At 37.5% G+C, this 22,437-nt stretch overlaps 2 protein-coding genes across 5 annotated transcripts; one reads left to right on the top strand and one right to left on the bottom strand.

The window, feature by feature from the left end:
* Positions 1–587: 587 nt before the first annotated feature.
* Positions 588–8,561, bottom strand: med18 (mediator of RNA polymerase II transcription, subunit 18 homolog (yeast)). Of its 4 annotated transcripts, XM_042490912.1 has the most exons (7): positions 8,361–8,561; positions 7,927–8,235; positions 7,514–7,798; positions 7,159–7,440; positions 6,943–7,062; positions 6,778–6,818; positions 5,393–6,690 (listed from the first exon to the last, which is right to left on the bottom strand). In XM_042490912.1, exons 1-7 carry the CDS (start codon positions 8,422–8,424, stop codon positions 6,571–6,573), a joined length of 1,221 nt encoding a protein of 406 aa, XP_042346846.1. In that variant the 5' UTR covers positions 8,425–8,561; the 3' UTR covers positions 5,393–6,570. The 4 variants fall into 4 exon arrangements, with proteins under 4 accessions (XP_042346848.1, XP_042346849.1, XP_042346846.1 ...); XM_042490913.1 differs by lacking the exon at positions 8,361–8,561 and having other exon boundaries at positions 7,927–8,305; XM_042490914.1 differs by lacking the exons at positions 6,943–7,062; positions 7,159–7,440; positions 7,514–7,798; positions 7,927–8,235; positions 8,361–8,561 and adding exons at positions 588–1,657; positions 5,100–5,200 and having other exon boundaries at positions 5,391–6,690; positions 6,778–6,802.
* Positions 8,562–9,547: 986 nt separating this feature from the next.
* Positions 9,548–20,457, top strand: LOC121946153 (cytochrome P450 4B1-like). Its single transcript, XM_042490607.1, has 12 exons — positions 9,548–9,895; positions 12,631–12,775; positions 12,943–12,987; positions 13,082–13,209; positions 13,352–13,476; positions 13,617–13,771; positions 13,951–14,057; positions 17,087–17,277; positions 17,417–17,550; positions 17,799–17,863; positions 18,165–18,247; positions 19,365–20,457. Exons 1-12 carry the CDS (start codon positions 9,704–9,706, stop codon positions 19,534–19,536), a joined length of 1,542 nt encoding a protein of 513 aa, XP_042346541.1. The 5' UTR covers positions 9,548–9,703; the 3' UTR covers positions 19,537–20,457.
* Positions 20,458–22,437: the final 1,980 nt, after the last annotated feature.

Genomic DNA, 22,437 nt, shown 5'->3' with positions numbered 1-22,437 from the left:
CACTCAACACAGTCACTAGCTTACTTATGGAAACACTAAATGTAATTAATGCAAAAACATGAATTTGGCAATTAGTTCAAAGGTCCAGTGTGTAGGATGTAGGGGGATATATTGACAGATATTGAATATAATGTAATACATTTTCTTTCATGCATAATTATGTGAAAATAAGAATTGTCATGCTTTCATTACCTTAAAATGAACCACCATTTCTATCTACATCGGGAGCGGGTCCTCGTCAACCAAGTCCGACATGTTTCTTCAGTAGCCCTGGATGAATAAAGCAAACAGTTGCTCTAGATAGGGCCATACGTTTTTACACTGGCTGGCCCTCTGCAACGACCCAACTAGCATTGGAAAATTAGTTGGGTTTTTTTTATGAGAAAAGGCTTTATTCAGTGTTTTACCAGTTTAAATCACTGGGTTTGTTTGTTTTGGAAAGTAAAAACCTTTGCGGATTACCCAGCCCCTGGTGAAAACCTCCTAAATGTCTGGATCTTAAGTTATCAGAGGAAAAAGTTGGGGACACATCAGCAGATGCTGGGCTAGCAGCTCGCAATAAGTCAAACGGTGTCAAAGAAAAAAGGTTTTGAAATGCAGAACTGCTTTATTAAGTGTTGTTACCGATTTTAATAACCTGGTCTGTTTGTTTGAGAGAAGAGGAGACCTCTCTAGGCAACTCGGCTCCAGATTTTAAAAAAATCCTAAATAGTGAACACTAAAGAAATCCAACCCGGGAGTTCACACTTGGCACATGAGGGAAGTTGGTTGCGATCTACAATCCTAATCACTACATGCCACTAAATCCTACACACTGCTCCTATAACCAAAACTGTGTGGTGTTAATTTGTGACAGAATGATAAGGTTACCATGTCAAAACTCAAAATTGTGTACATGCTTTGGTTGAAAAAGAATACAGTAATGTTGTTTTGTAATTGCAGTTATTTTCCCGCTTAAATAACAAATTAACCAGGAGTGTAACAGTTAAGTCAAAGTTGAACTGTATTTAATTTTAGTTCAAATGTAAACAATGTAAAAAAATAGAAGTCTGGTTTGTCCATGGTAGTCAAAAATGACTTGACCATACAAATGGTGACATTCAATGTCTCTGTTTGCTGGGGTCAATCTTCTCCAGGTGAACCAATGGTTTCAATTGCTCAGCAAAGCTGCGCATGTCCTCTGACACAGTGTCTTGACCGGCAGGAGCCAACACACTCAGCTCCACCAGGTATGAAAGTGATAGACGCTCTGTGTTCTCTGTGTTACCCGGTACCAGGATGCGTGACAGCTTGCTCACCACAATTTTCATAGCACCTTTGCGGAATATGTGCCCGTTGGCCACAAACTCGTGGTCCATGCGGAAGCCCATCTCATTGAGGAAGTCGGGCAGGTTGTGAGAGGCAGCTACGTCAACACAGTTACGCACCAGGGCATGGCGGCTCTTGTCACCCACTTCAGGTTGGCCTAGGTAGCGTAGGTGCCATGGTGACGTGGGGTGTGAGAGGGAGCGCCGGGCACGCAGAATGAAAGGGTTTCCTTGTTGGCCTTTCAGAAGATAAACCAGTTCATGATCTGTGAAGGTCTCAGGTTCCATGTTGTCACACAGACCTCGGAGGCGATGCAAGAGGCTTTCCAGGGCTTGGTCTAACACACTGCCTGCGTTAATAAAGGGTTGACAAACAAATGCATGAATACATAAACAGTGTATAAACAATGTGGTGCAATCATCTGGACTGTTCAATATCTTGTATCCAATGCAATAGTTTCAATATACATTAAATCTGCACAATAAACACAAGGCCTCTAACATTACAACAGCGGAGATTCCTTGACAAAAGAGGAAGGTGACAGGCCTTTGTCACAAACACATCAGATGTTTTTCCACTTTATCAGTGGTTTAATATTCATTTTTTAGTAAAATGTTTTATGAAACTCTAGGTGGAGGTAGAGGTTTGGTTTCAACTTTAGCTTGGTAATGCTGAATTCCACTGCATGTTAACAAGTTTCTAATATCTTGTCTTTCCAGTTTACATCAATGAGGGAAGACTATTTGGAAGATCTTGGAACGAGAGGTTAGTTGGCATACTCCAACACCATAATCATAACATCACGGGTGGATGTATCTTTTGAAAGAATGCATTCATTAAATTATTTTTCAAGTATTTCATTAAACAGTTAAAGACAACACTTGACTTAAGAGATAATCTTAATATCACATCACCTCATTGACCTGTAAATAAGCTCACAGTAGTAGAGGCTCATATCAATCACAATAATCCAATAGAAAGGTTTGATGTATCCAAGCATTTAACCCTTGTGACCTCCTCAAATTTACTATCCTCTGGACACCTCCGTGGCAAAAATGTGCACACACAAAAAAACTGCTAGTAAATCATCATACATAAATATTTTTTTCTGTTTTTTTTTCATAAATCTCTTAAAACATCTACAGACTTGCTTATAACTACCAAAAATTCAATAATTTTCAGCATTTTAACCCTTTAAATGCCAGTTTAATCATTTTAATTTTTTCATTATTTATTACAAAAAAACACAAAACATTTATTATTTTCCATAGAATGAATAGTAGGGGGATGGGGCATTGGTGGTGATTAGACTCTTGGATATGCCAAAGATTAGTAACAAAATTAATTTGATTGCATTTGTATTTTTTATGTAGTGCCAGATAACCCCTCTGGATACCTTCGTGGCCAAAAATGCCTCATTGACTTCCATGAAAAACCACATTTTTTAATCTCACTGCCATTACAGTGTAAAACCATGCATTCTGTAATGTCAGCATTTAATTTTGAAGAAAAATAGTGATATTTAACATTTTTACTGTATTCCACCAGATTCAACCGTTTTCCCATTGTAGGCCGATGCATGAAATTCTTTTATTTTTGCCAGTGATATATTATGGACTAATGTGACTACCAGGGGTCCCCAAGAGTCATTTGATTGTGTGTGTGTGTGTGTGTGTGTGTGTGTATGTGTGTGTGTGTGTGTGTGTGTGTTTGTGTGTGTGTGTGTGTGTGTGTGAGAGAGAGAGAGAGAGAGAGAGAGAGAGAGAGAGAGAGAGAGATAAATCCTTTTTATATCAAAATCTGATTCATCAATGTGAATATTTATTGTGCAAACTGAAACAACTTTGAAAACTTCAACAAGGCTTTGAATATGTGAGTTATGTGTGTGTTTGAGATAAACAGATACATGGATTGAGAGAGGGTGTGTGTGTGTGTTTAGTTTAGTTCATTTCCTGCAGCACACCAGCAGGTCCTGCAGCATGTGACCTGGTGCTCTCTACAAATGCACCTGTTACACTTGGTGCAGGTGGTAGAAGACCTCTTTTTTAGGCCTGTGCACAACCAGCACACAACTCTCCTTCTGCAGTGTCGGTGGTTTCTTTGAGGGCAGCGTCTCGGCATGAGATGGAGACCAGACTTGCCCATTCTTCGCTGTGCACTCACTGTTAGGATGGGCAGGATCCTCAGTGTCCTCTCCACTTTCAGAGGAAGGGTCAGAGGCACTCACAGAGGTGGAGGACTCCAGGAAGCATTCTGTGTCAGACTCCTCCTCGAAGCTTGTGTCTTCTTCAGATGAGTCCTGCAGCTCACTGGCAGATAAAGGCTGCATGGCCATTTCTAAAGCCTCTTCTGCACTGAAATGCCTCTTCATTTTTGCTCCTTCTCTTTGTTCCAGATCGTTCTCCTTCTCTGCTCACTAATGAAATGACCCCTCAGCCAAGGTGCATGTTTATCTTTGGCTGTGAAAGCAGCCAGGTGCATAAATACACTAACAGTTGTTTTTGTTTTTGAATAAGGCAGGAGGCCATGTTTTTACTCAAGCACCTCTTCAAAGACACATGAAACACATCCCTCAAAAGATGTCCTTTTTTCACAACTGAAATGATCAATGCATGCTTGCAGATTCACTCTCTCTCTCTCTCTCTCTCTCTCTCTCTCTCTCTCTCTCTCTCTCTCTCACACTCACACACACACACATACACACACACACACACAAAAAAAAAAATTCTTGGGGCCCCCTGGTAGTCACATGAGTCCATAATATAACTGGCAAAAATACAAGAATTTCATACAGCGGCCTACAATGGGAAAACGGTTGAATCTGATGGAATACAGTAAAAATGTCAAATATCACTACTTTTCCTCAAAATAAAATGCTGACATTAGAGAATCCATGGTTATATACTGTAATGGCAGTGAGATTAAAAATGGTTTTAATGGAAGTCAATGAGGCATTTTTGGGCCACAAAGGTGTCCAGAGGGAGTAACTGACACTACATAAAGAATAGTGATGCAATCAAATCAAGTTTGTTACTAATCTTTGGCATATCCAAGACTCTAATCACCTCCAATGCCCCATCCCTTACTATTTATTATATGGAAAATAATTATTTTTTGTGTTTTTTGTAATATATAATTAGTAATGCAAATAATAATTAAACAGGAATTTAAAGGATTAAAATCCTGAAAATGGTTTAATGCTTGGTTGTTCTGAGCACTTTTGGAGTTGTTTAAGTGATTTATGAAAAAAACCCAGAAAAAACTATTAAAATATTTTAATATTAAAAATTAAAAAAGTAAGAAAAAGGTACAAAAATGTCTGAGGGGGGCATAAGGGTTAACATAGGTATGGTACTTCATGTTGGTTCTTCCTATAACTTCACCCAAGTGTGTATTTGTAAAACTATTCTCAGTTAAAGTAGCAAAATTATATTTTGACACTTTATTGTTTTGAGCCAAGGAAATTGTAAAATTACAATACTTTACAGTTTTACAATAAATTTTTTTTAATTTATATTTTCCTTATTTTAAGCATTATAGTACTACCAAACAAGACGTGGTTGTTAACGTAAAATTAGACACTTAAAATAAGTAACTGTATAAGCACAACCTTTAAAAATATCTATATGAGTTGCTGACATTTTAATTTATCACATAACACCCAGTAGTACTGTAAAACTTCAGTCCACTACAGGCCATGTATGACACTAACTGGTAGTTGGATAATCGATAAAGATGTTTAATTTAATGTTATTGTACGCAGATAAGGACGTATCTCCACGTTAGCTCACCTTGCAGCAGGTACTCCATCATATTGATTGTGCCCCCGGTGACTGGCATCACGGTGACAGGAGGAGCTTCCATGTTTTCTCGGGCAAAAAGTTGTTTTACTCTGTAAGAAGATGTTGTTACATATAATATTATAATTATCATTAATATTTTTATGTAAGTTGTTACAGGCACTGTTTTCTTTCGACCGTTAACTGAGTTGACAACTTTAACTCGCGAGCTAGCTTGTTAGCTAATTCAGTGTGGTTAGCAGCTAACGCTAACTCGCTCTCAAAATTAATTTATTTCGTTACCTGAGAAAAGACAAAATGTAGCTGTCCACTTGCTGGGAACACAGACGTCGGTCTTTGGTTGAACCTCCACAGTAAAGACCAGGGTTCCGGTAACGTTAGGCCTCACCGTGTCCGTTACATCAACACACGGCTAACGTTTAGTAGCTAACTTACCCTGCTAACTAGCAGCTACCTAAGCTAATCAGTTAGCCACGATGTTAGCTGTGTTCCCCAAGTTTCCGTACGTTTCAGCGTTAGTTTGGTTACTTAAATGGGATGAAAAATATCTATATGTGACAGTAAAGAGCCAAGTTGAGCAAAAATTACCACACTGTTCGGTTTGTTATCGGATAATGAATGAACACAGTCGGCATGAGTGAATGGAAGGCGTACTTTTCTCCATCTGCTGTATTTCGTAGGATTGCCATCGACATTTTTGGCGCATTACAGCCACCTACTGGGCTAAAGTTACCATTATTTTCCTTTTTTTAGGAAGTGAGGGTTGTATGGTATCACAATTGATACAGAATTGTCAACTTGTTACATCCAACTGGAAGATGATGATGGAAGATGTGAATTAAAACGCAAAGTTACACATTAGAGTAGAGTTCAAGGTTTTTGTAAACAAAAGAAAAGTTAACAAATGTGTTGGCTGTATAATATTTTTAATGAGGTATAGGCTAACAGATGCTGATTATTGATTAACATACAGGCCATAATTTCCCTGGAGTTCTACCTTACGATTCTATGTGACAAATAAAACATTGAAATGTTGTAGTTAGTCAATTTGGAAATTACTCTTAATCCGAGTAGGCCTACAATATCTGAAGACACATCAACCTAAAGTTATAAATTCAAATTCTCTGGACAAACAAATATTTTGTCTTGAAACACCTAAAGTGCCTGTCACGTTAGGGCAAAATATTATAAAAAGGATGTTTCTGTGTTCGACCAAAAAAGGTGAGGAAGTAATAAAGAAATTGTTTAATAAATATTCATAAAAATATTCAATCAGCTTTTATTATGGCTGCCACTTGGATCATTTCACCCAGTTAGGAAACTTTCTAATTAAAGAAAAACAAAACCTAATGCTGCTGTAGAATTTCCCTTCAGAATCACAAACAACTTTTCTCATGAAAAACAGGTCGGCTATCACTATACCAGTGGCATTTATGGACCATCTCAATTTGGGACCTTTCCTCTATGCTTTTATTACACTATACACACAACTACTGTCACTGTCAGTCATATGATTGTTTGTTATCTTTGCAGGTTTCCTGATGATAATTGATGAGTAAATCACCGACATCTCCTCTTCCATCTGCAGTTACAAGTAAGAAATTTCATTACCCAAATACAACAAAACACGTGATAGTAGTTACCCATCATAATCATAAAGTAAACTTACCCTGCCATTGAAGCCACAGCAGCAAATGTAAACAGGAAACGCTTTAAAGAAATAGAAACTGAATCAGCTGCCTAGCCAAATGTCAAACATCTACTTATGTTTTGGCAGCAGACCACTTAGCAAACAAACAGGAAATCTGACAAGACAAAGAACTTCATATCCTACCTGCATGCAGTCTTGGTCTTAGGTACCAAATTACCAAAAGTGCAATTAAAATAAGACACAGAAGGGCTGTTGGTGTCCCATAAATAACTGCATTCAGATATTCAGGCTCTGTAGGTACACCTGTAAAGCCAAAGACATAAGAAGTGATATTCCTTTGATTCAGTCCATGAACTCCTTAAAGAGAGATACAAAGGAAAAAAAAACAAAAACGCTCACCTGTTGTGTTGGAAGCATTTGACGATCCGTCAGTGCTGTCGTGAGTGCTGTTGTGAGTGCTGTTGTGAGTGCTGTTGCGAGTGCTGTTGTGAGTGCTGTTAACCGTACTGTGTCCCTTAAACATGTGCTTTACACTGCAGTTCAATGACCCATATTGATCTACAAGCACTGATATAGTCTTTGAGCCCATCTCCATGTTTAATGTGACATTTGGTTTGATGTTACTGAATTCTAAGTCACATATCACAGCACAAGAAGCAGATGAATCCTCACTGCCGTGTACTATAAAATGAAAAAAAAGACTATAAGTTAAACTATTTAATTCTGACACATATATTTTGTGTTATTTTCTCACCTGTAATTACACACAAGTTGATAGTCAGTAGCTTCTGCCTGTATCCATCACATCCACTTTTCCAGCAGAAATATTTTCCAGCATCTGTTCTTTTGACATTTATAATGTGTATAGATTTGTTCGAATCCACAAAGTCTAATTCTGGTCGTTGTACAGAGTTCTTGAGTGCAGTTGTATTACTTTCTTCAAAAGTCCATTTTAAGTCAGTCAGTTCACCCAGACATGCATGAGTAAAACTGCTGCCTTCAATAACGTAGACTGTTTCAAGAGTTCCCATCAGAATTTCTGAAAAAAAGATGTTGCTTTTTTGAACAGAGAATTGACTTTGGCAAACCTATAGAACTGGGTACACAAAGTAGTTGGCTATATATTGTGTTTTACAAAAACAAACTGACAATCACAGTGGGTCTGACCTTTCTTCACTCTGATGACTGGGGACTGTCCCCGACAAATGTCTTGAAAACAATTTCCACACCAGTAAAGGCCTTCATCATCCTCTGTCAAACGATCAATGACCAAGGAACCATCACGCAAAACCCTCATTTTGGGGCGAAAGAGTGGATTGTGGTATTGTAATCCATTCTTGTCTTGAAAATATATCTGGATTGTGTTGTGATGATAATCTTTCTTAAAAAACCATTTGAAAGAGTTTGAACCACTTCTCTTATGTTGACATGGTATCACAGCTTGACATCCAAGTAAGAACTGAAGGTGAGTTGAGGCTGTAAAAAACAGACATTCAGTTGTACTTAACAGTAGCTTGAAAATGTATAAATAATGTATCACCAATACGTCCCAAAACTCTATTTGAAATAGAGTAAAATCAATGATGAAGTTTGTTACTTACTGTGTCCTGAGGCAAAAGTGGATGAGGCCCAAATAATCACTAGAAAAATAAAGCCTGTTTGCATTGTGCTTGAGGCAGTAATGTCTCTTCAGAAATGAAGACAATACTGAACGGATGAAACACCCCCTCTGTGGTTATACTATTGCTGCACATGAAAACAATGATCAGAGTCTCTGAAACGCATCAGAAGGTTTAAGATTGAGAATAAGGACTAAATTCATGTTGATACTTCGGAAGTGGTCCAACAGCCAATGCAAAGGAAATTTACTGTGGCTTTCACCCACACATTTTTTTCTGATCGTGTAGCATTTATTTCACTTTTCCATTAGGTGTTGAGATGCAATATGTACATTTGCAACAAGTGTAATTTCTCACATAAACATGTCAAACTGTATGAAGTCTTTGCTGTTTTTATATAGATGAGAAAATCTGTAAATTATTTGAGTAAAACAAAAAAGCTAGTGTAGTTCTTATATGATTTATTCGTCTGCCAAGCTCAAATTTAACTGGGATCTCTTGCAGTGGCTATCTCACTTTAAGTCATAAAATACAGGTCATTGAAAGTGCCAGAGGTTTATTTTAGTGCTATTGAAGTTAAAGGATTATGTAGGTCAACAGAGAGCAGACACTGACAACAAACAAGCTCAATGACTGGAAAGTCCAGCAATGGAAAAGTTTACATGACATGAAGGATATGAATCAGATGTGAGTCATACAAACACAGCACAGTGCAATGCTAAAACATTTAAAATGATCACAGAGTTGAATCAGCACCTCTCTAAAACAGCTTGGACAAAAACTGATCATTCCCAAAGACCACTTTTATTAGGCAATGACTCTCCTTCATGATCTTTTGTATGGAAAAATCCGGTGTTTCCCTCAGTGCCTGAAATCATCAGATGACAGACAGGTGCGAGCAGATCCTTCACGCCAACCTTTTGTGCTCATATTCATCTACGTACCTTTGGCCGGGAAAATAATAACACAATTGTAAGCTGACCAAACAAACAACAATTTCGTCCCGCATTAGTTGACAATTAATGGACAGAAGGCTGATGATCACAATGTAAGTTTCATGATTCATGGTGTTAGCCTTAATGACATTAATCAGTTATATTTTTCAATCTCCCTTAACGTGTCGTGTGTTTAAGGTGAAATACACGCCAGTTGATCCAGCGGATAACTGTCTAACTGCGTGCAGACACCGCCTCCTCTGCTCACCACCTTTTGTTGGTGTAGCAATAGTGCGCACGCTCTGTTTTACTCTTCACACTTCACACACTATCATACCACTTTTACCTGTAGTCTATTTGTACTGTAGCGGGGCACAAACTCTACGCAAGATGGAGTCAGCTGAGGCTCTGGTGAAATCTCAGTTGGGCTGGCCTCACATGTATCACTTGTTTACTCTACTTTGTCTTGTTGCCGTCGTCTATAAATTCACGATCTTGCTCGTCGAAAGAAGAGATACGCTTCTAAACTTCGAAGCTTTTCCAGGACCACCAGCACACTGGCTTTTTGGACATGTGAAGGAGGTAATTCAAGATTCATGAGCACCCAGTTAGGCTCAACTTTTGTGTTAGATAAGTGTTACGTAACATTAAAAATAACTTTTGTGTTTTTATAGCAGTTTAAATAAACAAAATTGCAAAGTGCTTTACAATGACAGATAACAGTTTAGGCCAGATAATGTTAGATCTATCCATTGTTTAATTTTGGAGATTTCAGTATGTCAGACTTATTCAAGGTGGTGCAAATAACAAATCTCATTGTAATCATTGGCAGAAATGTTTTGCCATATTCCCAGCGTTTCTCCCCATTTTTGTGTTTTATAAAAAGCATTGCTTACATTTGTATAGTTCACAGTACTCCATTCAGTAGGGGAGAGTGGGGTTGGTTGGGACATTTTCTATGGATACAAAATCACTTTTCATTACTCACAGATGTATTGCAAAGTAATCAAAGCAGTTGGATCCCACAGGTGGTGTCTGCTAACAATTAACTAAGCCTTTACAGCACTAACTACAGTGGCTAAGGCATGCCCAGTCACCCAATCCTGCCACCTCTTGATCCACAGCAAACCTCCCTGCACACACAAAGTAGTCAGATGGTGAGAGGGTGGTGACGGGGCGGCAAGAGAGGGCTCGGTTGGTGATGAAACCAGGCTTCTGCTACCAGGATCTGCCAACAGCAAATTTAAATTGCAATAGCCAGGTTTTAACCTTTAGAGGGCAGGCACAATGCGTATTTACACTCAAAAGGTAAAATTTAAATACTTAGCACTCAAATGTCAAGAACTGGGCCTAAATCGATCAGCAACCCTATTAAATGGCCATATATAGATTTAAATTGAAAAGTTTTGTTGTACTATAAATGTAGGAATGCAATTTCCTGAAATTCTGCCTCTTCTGGACAGTTTGGACAGTTGGTAGGGATGGTTGGGACACAAAAAAAAGATTTTTTATTAAAAAAAGAAGGGAATATAAATAAATATAAATTGATCGTCTAATAGGTATGTAGCATTCATAATTTATTTATTTATAATTTTTTCAAACATTTTTTCAAGAAAGAAAATGTATGTAAAATTATTACATATCCTCAAATTTTTACTGAGATATGGAAGTTGGCTACCCTCTGAGTCCTTATTTCAGTGGTACAGCTTAATGTGATTTACATATGCTACATTTATTTTTATAGATGAGCAATGCCACACTGAGTTCATAGTTGATACTAAATGATAAGTTAAACAATCCACATGTTGCTATTTTTGTTCTCTTAAGTAAAATCAAAGTATAGCATCTAGCGTCACTGAATGCATGCATGCTCCTGTGGCCAGGTAACTACCTTGTCATGACTCCTGCACTTTATTTGCTCAAGGCTGCAACAGGTATTCAAACTTGACTCATGGCAAACCTTCACATAACAAGGACAACTACTCCTGCTCAATTAACTTTAGCCTGAACAGATAAAGCCCTGCGCTGTAGCAACCAAACATAACAAGAGTGACCATGCACATTAATGATCACTTAAAGCTAGACACTATGTAACGTCAAGACTAGAGTGTCTTAAATCGGACATCATGTCGTAGATGAGATCATATTTCTGACTGGTCGATAGAAATACCACAGAAGTGGAGTACAACTCTGTAAGTTGCAAAACTGATTTGGTGCTAATGTCATACCGCAATTTATTATAGGTCCTATTCCTTTTTCACATATTAAGTGCAAAATGTCTCATTAAAAACTGTTGCATAGTGAGAAAATAATACCAAAACATAAGTGCAACTTCTCTTTAAGAAAGTACTTATGAAAAACTTCAACTCCTCTTATTACCCTTACTGATTAATGTATTTCCCAGGCTTATAGCAGCGCCATTTACTCTTGTGGGTCTAGAGGTTCAATCTTGATATAATTGCCATAGATTGAGGGAAGTATCAGCCTTGGAATTAACCTGGGTTTCTGCGTGGGGTCCTCTATCAGCTGGTACCTCATCAGTGTCATGGCTGTTGCCACTTTCAACTCATTCACAGCAAAGCTCTGACCAGTGCAATTTCCGAGGGAGAAAAACAGCAGAAAAAAACAAAAGAGGTGTATGATGATAAATGCAATGATTTTAAGCAATAACATAAGAGGGCAGGAGCAAGTAAGAGCAGTGATGAGTCATGCTCTGAATTCAGACAGAAAATTCAACAAACAATAAACAAAATAAATCAGCAGTCAGCACTAGTTATTTTTGAATTTGGACTGGAATAAGATCTCCACTTTGATGTTGAAGATGAAGAGGGGGGTGCTTAGTATGAGCCTAGTGAATATTTTAGGAATAGTTGCTTCCAAATGTACTAAAAAGGCACTGTCCCTGGTGTCCCCCTGTCCCAACTGACTCAGCTCTCCCCTACTTAAAAACTACAATTTCCATGAGGTGATGCCTCTGCCACCATGGTGTGCACAGGTGTGTCGCATAGGCCCAATGCCAATGATTAAAATGGGATTAGTTATTTTAACCTGCCAGTCCATTGCTGAATCCATTATTGACTCTAATGAAGGTCTGATACACCAAAAGCTAAAAATAAATCAATACATTTTAAACACAAGACTTAAACTTGTGATTGAGTATCTTTTTATGTTGTTTCTTTACTTTTTCTTAATTAAAGAATTTAGGTAATACTGCACATTAACAAAACTGAGTAAACTTCAGATCAGTCAGTAACACATTATGCTGTCATTAACCTTAAGGTATGGTTAACATTTACATGTTTTCATCTTACTTTCAGTTTAAACAAGATGGGACAGATTTTGACAAGATTTTGGAATGGTCAAAGTATTACCCTTATGCTTTCCCAATATGGTTTGGTCCCTTCGTCTGTTTCCTCAACATTCAACATCCAGATTATGTAAAGACCGTATTGGCATCAACAGGTGTGTGAACAATTTTTTTTTTCTCATCTTTACTGAAATGATACAATGTTATATCAGTGTTGCCAGTTCAGTGGTTTTTATAATCTCCGTCAGGAACACTGACTATATTTTTATGACCAAGGGTCATTGTAACAGATTTTTTTTTTATTTTTTTTGTTTCCTAACAGAGCCAAAAGATGATTTTATATATTGCTTTATTGAGCCTTGGATTGGTAAGACTGATTTACCTTTTGCCTACAGAATATTTTGACTTATGACTGAGATGTTATACTGAATGACACATGCACTGTGTGTCTCTGTCTTCAGGTGACGGTTTGTTGGTGTCCAAGGGTCAAAAGTGGTTTCGGCACAGAAGGCTTTTGACCCCAGGTTTCCATTATGATGTTCTGAAACCATACACTAAACTGATGGCAGACTCTGCTAAAACAATGTTGGTATGTAAATGACAATTTATAATAAGATAACAGAGACCATAATAGTGAAGTAATGCTGTCTAGATGACATATGTTGTGTCAGAGTTGGTTGAGTGTGTTTCATCTCCTGCAGAGATGTCACATCTGTTCTCAATGTTTCCAGGACAAATGGGAAAGTTATGCAAACACCAGTGAGTCCTTTGAACTGTTTGAACATGTGAGCCTCATGACACTTGACAGCATCTTAAAGTGTGCTTTCAGCTACAGCAGCAACTGTCAGACTGAGAGGTGAGTCCATACAACCCTTTTTCAGCCACACACAAGTTCAGATCTATGTTTTCAGTTGTTAATTGCTTAACTGCTTTAGCTGTCTGAATCATGAGTGGAGGAAACTGGTCTTTTAATGATTGCCCATGTTCTCATTTCAGTGGAAAAAATGAATACATCAAGGCAGTTTATGAGCTCAGTCATCTGATTGACCTGCGGTTCAGGACGTTTCCATACCATAATGACTTGATTTTCTACCTCAGCCCACATGGCTTTAGATACAGGAAAGCATGCAGAGTGGCTCATGGTCATACAGGTAAAAATTTCACTCATACCTTGATTAATGATTTCAAACTGTTGGCAAGTTTCAATGAAACTGCATTTGATCACTTTGCAATAAAGAGAAGCCCAGACACTAAACTTTGGGTTGATATTTTACATGTTGCTGTATTTTAAGAGTTAGTCTGCATATATTCATTGTTTTGTCCTTTGAAGAGGCAGTCATCAGAAAGCGGAAAGAAACACTGAAGGAGGAGAAAGAGCTGGACCGCATACAGGCCAAAAGACACTTGGATTTTCTGGACATCCTTCTCTTTGCAAAAGTATGTTATGTTACAACACAATCTGATTTTAAAAGAAAAAAATATATCTGCCTTGTGCTAGCAAACCATAACCCCAAGAATTACAAGCCACTTCTGCTAAAGAGGTCAATTGCCAAAAAAAATATCTTACCCAATACAAAGTTTATTTTCTTCGCTTCCATTTCTCACCTCGACACTGAGCTAATCAGATTGATTGCATGACGGGCTCTGACGTCTCAGTCACTGATTCAACGTGCTGAATTGGCAAAAAAAAAAAAAACACAGTATGGGACACACCACAAAAATAAGGATCAAAGATACTGGACTAAAGGCTGGCCATTGGCTTAGTGTGTCAGGGCCTTTTAGTGAGTAAACTGTCAACCAATAGTCAAAACACAAAATTACAAAGTCCTCCTTAAAAAGTGTAGTATAAAGACATTTAAAGTATAAATAGCCTTCACTATAAGCTTCTGACATCATCAATGAAGTTACACTGCTTCTTGTGGTAAATACGTACAGCGTCTTGCACCTCTGCTGCTCTGCTATGCTCTCTGCTTTGTTCACATTTTGAAAATGTATATTATATCTTTCTTACAAATGATATGCAACCCTAATTCCAAGAAGATGCAATGCTCTCTGAAGTATAAATAAAATTAGAATGCAATGATTTTCAAATACTTTTCAATATATTCAATTTAATACAGTCCAAGAGATATTTAATATTCATACTGATAAACTGTATTGTTTTATCCTGTTGTAGCCTGTCTTCGATGAGCAACCAATACTATTTTGTGACCTACATTTGATTGTGATCCACAGAGCAAACCAGTAATCTCTCTTTTTTTCCGAACTTTATTGTTTATTGAAAATATACACTATCTCTGAATTTGATGCTTGCAACACATTTAAAAAAAAGTGGGAACAGTGACAACAAAAGACTGAAAAAGTTTTGAAATGCTCAAAAATGGCTGTTTGAAACGTTAATCAGTAACAGGGGTGTCCTCAAAAGACTCAGTCATTCACAAACCAGGAAGGTGCAAGGTTCATCACATTTGAAAAACTTTGTGGGCAAATAGTCCAACAGTTTCTCAATCACAATTGCAAAGAATTTATGGATTCTACAATCCATAACATTATCAAAAGATTCAGAAAATCAGGAGAAATGTCTGCACATAAAGGGAAAAGGTGGAAAATCAACACTGAGTGCCTATGACTGTCAATCCCTTAGGCCCAGTTCAGACCAAAGATTCATGATGAGAGGATGTGAAACTGGCAACTACTTGCACTGCACCTGTCTGTAACGTTCCAACAACCTGCCGGATCGTGCCGGATGGTCTGTTGTCATAAATTGCAGCAGCAATTGCTGTTTGCGGACAGTTTACTGACTTGACTAGCGGACTTTACTACAAGTTGATGTACCTGTTGAAACAGGTAACATGCCTCACCTTCTACAACCAGCCACTAGCAATTTGACCAGGTTATTTGCAGGTGACACCATTAGCTGGCCTGTGTCGAGCTGAGACTGGCGAATTCCTACTCTGCAAATTTCTATAATGGTTTCATTTCATCGCAAATCTTTGATCTGAACTGGGCTTTAGGTGCCACTGCATTAAAAACCGGCATGACTTACTAAAGGACATTACTACATGGGATCGGGAACACTTTGGAAAACCAATGTAGATGAACTCAGCCTGTCTCTGCATCTACAAATGCAAGTTAGGACTGTCCCATGCAAAGTGAAAGCCTCATATCAGTAACATCCATAAACGCCACCAAGTTCTCTGGGCCTGAGCTCATCTGAGATGCACTGACAGTGGAATAGTGTGCTGTGGTCTGTTGAGACCACATTTCATATTGTTTTAGAAATCATGGACAATTTGTCCTTTGGGCTGAAGAGAAAAAAGGACCATCCAGACTGTAACTATCTCAAAGTTAAAAAGCCAGCATCTGTGATGGTATAGGGGTATGGCATCATGGGTAACATTCATATCCATGAACTCACCATGAGCACTGAAACATACATGCGTGATTTGGAGCACCATATGCTGCCATCCAGACGATGGGACATTCTGTTATTCCAACAAGACAATGCCAAGTCACGTTCTGCATGTGTTACAACTGCGTGGCTTCATTGTAAAAAAAAAAAGAGTGGGCACTCAACTGGCCTGCCTACTGTCAAGACATGTTTCCCATTGCGAATGTATCACATTATAGATAAATAGATAGATAGACCTTCACTGTCATTGTAGGTTATACAGTGAGATTTCATTGGAATTGTCCAGTTTGCAGCTTAAAGGTAAAAAAAAACTTGTAAGAGACTGTTCAGCAACCAGAGTTGTACATCAAGCAAGAAAGGCAAAGAGTTTCACTTTAAAAACTTCAACAAGTAGTGTCCTCTGTTCCAAAACACTTACTCAGTGTTATTTAAAGGACAGGTGATGTAACACAGTGGTAAATATGACCCTTTCCCAACTTTTTAAAAATATATTGCAGTCATCAAATTTGTATTGTAAAGTGTATTTTCAAAAAAAGGATTTATCTGTTTTAACAATGTATTGTCTTTGTGTATTCAGGTGAATATAAGTCGAAAGGAAATCTTTGCACTCTGTTTTCATATTTTACACAGCATACCAACTTTTTTGTAATTGGAGTTGTATTTTTTCACTCATTAGCAAGTCCTTGTTTGTGTTACAAGCAGAATGTGTCCACTTTATGAACCCCCCTATGTAGGCACATCTTATTATCTAAGTAATGCACCCTTTAAATACTAGGAAAATACTGTGGCATTGACTTCAGACAAGGTTTTGTTTTTAAATGGCTCAATTGCTTTCGCCTGCCTCAAAATAGCAATACATCAACAATGCACCTGACCATGCGTCAAGTAGGAAACAACATGCCCGTGAGCTCACAGATGAGTGCAAGTACATACTTACACAATGTGAGCGCTGACCATTAAAATGACAACTCTGTTGGTCTGAAACTATCAATGACAGTTTCAAATACAGTATTAAGTTTTTTGTTTTCTATTTGTCTTTTTTTCTCACTGTCAGGATGAAAAGCAACAGGGTCTGTCAGATGAAGACATACGAGCAGAGGTGGACACCTTCATGTTTGAGGGTCATGACACCACAGCCAGTGGCTTGTCTTTCATCCTCTACTGTCTGGCCTGCCACCCAGAACACCAGAAAAAGTGCAGGGAGGAGATCATTCAAGCCCTCGATGGCAAGGACAACATGGAGTGGTAGGTTTACCTGTTGAAAACCAAAGGGCAGTGCAAGTCAGTGCTGCTTTGTGTTACAGCAGATGGATTAGATGAGCTTTGGGTAGTCACCATTTTTTTTCGGATTCTGACGGGTATTGCATATCTGTCTTATTTTAAGGGAGGATCTCAGTAAAATTCCATACACTACAATGTGCATAAAAGAATCCCTCCGCCTTTATCCTCCCGTACCAGGAATAAGCAGAAAGACCACGAAGCCCATGACCTTTATTGATGGAAGGACTTTGCAGAAAGGTTTGATCTTGATGTTTTTACTGTTGAGTGCATAATAACTTTCACCTTGTTTTGCAAAGTCAGCCTTTGACAATATAGGGCACATATAAACCATTAACCACACGTTTTAAATGCTAGTAACGTCTTTACAATACTGTATGTCATACGTAAATAGATGAACTGTTAGTGTATTTGTATTTATAAACTTGTTGTCCAGTTATTGCACATCCAAAACCCAAACCCACATCTTTTGTTTTTCTTATTTGTAGGTTCTTATGTTGGAATAAGCATGTTTGGGATTCACAGGAATGCAGCTGTCTGGGAAAACCCCGATGTAAGTCAAGATGATTATATTCTAAGCAAAGTTTTTTATATGAAAGTTCCCTTGTCATCCACTCACGACATGGTGTACATGATCAATAGAAGTATTACATTAAAAATAAAAGTATCATCGCTCTTAGCTGTGGTGACAAATTGGTGCATAATTCATACAAAATCTATTTTGCCTTGGTACCAGATGTCAGCATATCATGAAAAGAGTTCAGTCATTCAATTCTCACTGGAAAAAAGTGAAAAAAATCAAGAACATGTTGGGATTTACTGGCATTTGTTTTTTTGATCTGCTGTCTCCACAGGTCTTTGACCCACTGCGTTTTCTACCGGAGAATGCTTCCAAGAGGTCGCCTCATGCATTCGTCCCATTCTCTGCTGGACCAAGGTTTGTCCTCACCTTGTCCTACATATTGCGTTACTGCCTCACTAAGAGCTAGGGAGGGAGGTTCTCAGTCCACACTTACTCTCTGTGCATTTATCAGACAAAAGGCTGTAGTATGCGGATGTGTAACCTTGCACCAGCCGCCTTTTTACCATGACAAAAAAAACTGCTAGGCTATATTAGACATTGTACGTCCTTGGATCCTCAGCATTGCACCCAGAAAGGGTGAAGTGGATTGGATTAACTTTTCTGAGATATGCAAAGGACACACATACAAATAGAAACAGATTGCTGGGATTAATAGTTAGATGCACAACCCTTAAAGGTAATACTTCATGGGGAGACACCCCAGGTGGAATAGGATTAACTAACAGATATTACCATTTAACTTCCCTAGTTGATAACTTACAGTAAGACAATTTTTTTTGTATTCCACATTTTCTGAAATTTAAGTTGTATTATGCAAATTGGTAATCTAATTAAATATGCACTAATGTGCATATTTCCTGAACTAAAATTTTAACCTCGGATAAAACCAGATTTTAAATTATTGTTTCATTTTATTGACATATTAGAGCTGAAGGAGTTATAGGAGATGTTTGAATCATTTAGGTCAGAAATAATCCTACACACTGGAATCTAATTCTACAAAAAGTATATTAATACCAACATTAGCGTAGCCTAATATTTTGCTGCAAGAAATACTAGGCTTTAACAGAATGAATAGACATGCAAATATGTATGTATAATCAGATGTTGAAGTTATGAAAGACGTTTGAAAGTATTTTGTACAGCACTAATGACAATCCATTAAAAAAATACTTAAATTACTGGTCCCATGTAGATTTTCACCAAAACTGATCAGCATGAGTTTTATTACATCCACATTTACTACAGGACTATCATATGTTTTTCTTCATATTAAGTCAGTCCACATGCAAAAATAATAACTCTGGTACTGACTGTTGATTTATTTTGTTGATCATTTACTGTTTTTGTCCTTCTGAGTACAAAGGATGAAATATCACTGCTCTGACCTACGTGTGTCCTCTTATGTTATTCCTTAGAAGCATTGCATTTATCATGTTACGCCTCATTTTTTGCTGTTTTTCTCCCTCAGAAATTGCATTGGCCAGAACTTTGCCATGAATGAGCTGAAAGTGGCGACAGCCATGACCCTGATGAGGTACCAGCTGATAGAGGACCCTGCTCGGAAACCCAAGTTAATTCCAAGATTGATACTTAGCTCAATAGATGGCATCTACATCAAGATCAAACCTGTAGACCCATAAGGGAAACTACTATAGGGAAACCTGGAGAGACCTGGAAATACATTGGTCAGTGAGGGAAATTTGTTAGAAGTTGAAGTTTATTAATTTCTTAGATTAAAAAAAAACCCCTCTGCACTATAGAATCAGAAACAGATAAGATAAAAATGTAAACTATTTTATTTAGTGGCTGAATATGTTTTGGGGAAATTACTTGACTTAATAAGTTACACTTGTATTTTAGAATCATTTCTAACACTAAGAGTTTTTAATATGCATTTTGCACTGTATGTATGATAAAATGAATAGCACTTACAGTATATTGTAGTCGGACATTTTCACCAAATCAGTTTTGTAATAATTACATTGGTATTCCATTTCCGTGGCTTTATTATGGTCCAGTCAGAACTTTGCTCTCATCTGCGATGTGATGCCTACTTGAAGACACTCCCTACTCTTGACGTCAGGGAGTGTCTAGCTTTTGGTGGTCATGTTTGGAGGCAACAGAGCGGTACGTAATTTGTTCAGGCTAAAGTTGATTAAGCAGGAATAATTGTTTTAGGAATGTCAGGGTTTGCCATGAGTCAAGTTGAAATACCTGTTGTATACTTCAAATCATGTCATACCCTATACATACATATGTATACATATATGTATATATATGTGTGTGTGTGTGTGTGTGTGTGTGTGTGTGTGTACGTGAAAAAAGATTGTCTTGGAAATTCGTTTATTTTGATTATTTCTGCTCTTCCTCAAAATGATAGGGGCATTGTTGTTCATCTATTAAGATCTTGCTTCACAGTTTTAAAAAGCTTTGGTTCATTCAACTCGTAATTTTTTTTTCAGCTGGAGATTACATTACATAATACCAAAATATTTCATATCATGAGTCTTGCACACAATGTAGAAGCTAACTCTGCTGGGTGAGTAAAATGGTTAAGCGTAGTGGCCTCTCTCTTACTGAGGTTGACCATATTGCCAGACTAATGGCTGAAATCATTAATGAGTTTTAAAGGGTGTGGGACTCAATCACCTGGGTGAGATGATGTCAAAAGATTGTCGTCCACACAGAGATTCATTTTAAAATGGCATCCATAAAGGTTAATAATATCTGTTGTGTTTGAATTGGCAGTGATGGCACAGTCTGTGGTTCAAGTACTGGTATGAAAAAGCCAGAGAACCTAGACAACCCTGTCTGGTGGACCTGAAAAGTTGGAAAAGGGACAATATTATACCACTGGTTATAACACTGGCAATGGTTTCATGATAAAGAGCCTTAATCCACTGCAGACAAGTTTAATCAAAGCCAAATTGTGTTACTGTGTGATATAAATAAGGCCATTCTATCCTGTCAGACACTTTTTCCAGCGATATCACTACTGCTGGATGCCGATGAGATGTTGTTTCAACATAGCATGAAAAGGTGTCCTCATGTTGGAGGACAGCAATGAAACCCACTTGGTTCATATTAAAGAAGTAACCACTCTTTCAAGGTACAAGGTAGATGTATTAGTAATTTTTTTAATGTAGTTTTTTTTTTTTAAAAAAGGAATAAAAATTTGTCCTTAAATCCTGCTATATCTTTTCGAATTGAAGGATGAGTTTAGGAGTCTCAAGGCATATTGTGAGCATCTTTGCAAACATCTTATAGTCACTGTTTAAAAGGTTCAGGGGGTGAAAATTATCCTCCTGTAGATGGTCTTTGCATGGTTTTTGCAACACAGAAATCACAGCTGAGCGCATGCTGCCTGGCAGTGAATAATTATCAGTATGATACATTAAATGTAGAAAAGGTGACTGTGTATCTCTAAAATATTTATAAAACTCAATAGTGAATCCATCACCATCAGGTGCTTTACCAGAAGCAAGTGATTTAATTGCAGATTTAATCTCTGACACTGTCCTTTCCATATTCTCTATCAGTGTAGTTCAGCGATGTTAAGATAAATTTGCATCAGCTTCCTTAATAATAAAATATATCATATAGTTATGTATAGTAATCTCAAAAAGTCATGTTTATTTGTACTGGTTCTTGTTCTTAAAGACCCCTTGCAGTAATGGATGGCAACAATTATCAATTACTCTCCATTTGTTATAAGCTGAGCAATTAACATTTTGCCAGCCTTATCACCATTCTCAAAATATTATGGCATTAATCTATACAAAGTTTGCAACTCCGACTTCATGAGAAACATTGATTTTTTTGATGCTCCAAATTACTCGAATTATCCATATGTTGCTTTTCTAATTTTTCAAGTTCCATCCACAATGTTTTTCTTTGGCACCTTTGTTTTGCTTTAAAGCAGAGTAAATGTTCAACCCCATACATGTAATCAGTCTGTTATTTTTCCACTCAACCAATGACACAAGCTTCTTATACTGTTTAACTTTGAGAAAATATCACAGAAATAAAAGCATGTTCTGATCTCAAATTATGGCGGATCTCAGAATATCTTACATTCTCATTCAAGGCAGTTGACAAAAGCAGATAGTTTATTCTGGAGTAAGAGTTGCAGAGTTTAAAGTAATATGTGTATTCATGGCAGCCGAGATTTAGACAGCACCATATATCGGGTAAACCAAAAGATTTCTTAATTTCGTCTACAGCTGCAAAGAGTGGAGCATCTGATGGAAGGGGACAGCTAGATGAGATTTGTGGATCACAAATTCAGTTAAAGTCTCCCCCATACAAAATAAGCTTACTAGTGAACCTGGACAATAATACACACAATGCCTAAGAAAATGCAGCTTTTATATATATATAAATCTCGGCTGCCAAATAAGCTTACTAGTGAACCTGGACAATAATACACACAATGCCTAAGAAAATGCAGCTTTTATATATATATATATATATATATATATATATATATATATTTAGTTATCGTGGGTAACTATCATGTACAGTATTTGTATACGTAAAAG

The sequence above is a fragment of the Plectropomus leopardus genome, chromosome 7 (assembly GCF_008729295.1).
Source record: "Plectropomus leopardus isolate mb chromosome 7, YSFRI_Pleo_2.0, whole genome shotgun sequence".
Taxonomy (NCBI): Eukaryota; Metazoa; Chordata; class Actinopteri; order Perciformes; family Serranidae; genus Plectropomus; species Plectropomus leopardus.
The sequence above is the reverse complement of the archived record's forward strand: the minus strand, read 5'-3'. Positions and strand labels throughout refer to the sequence as shown.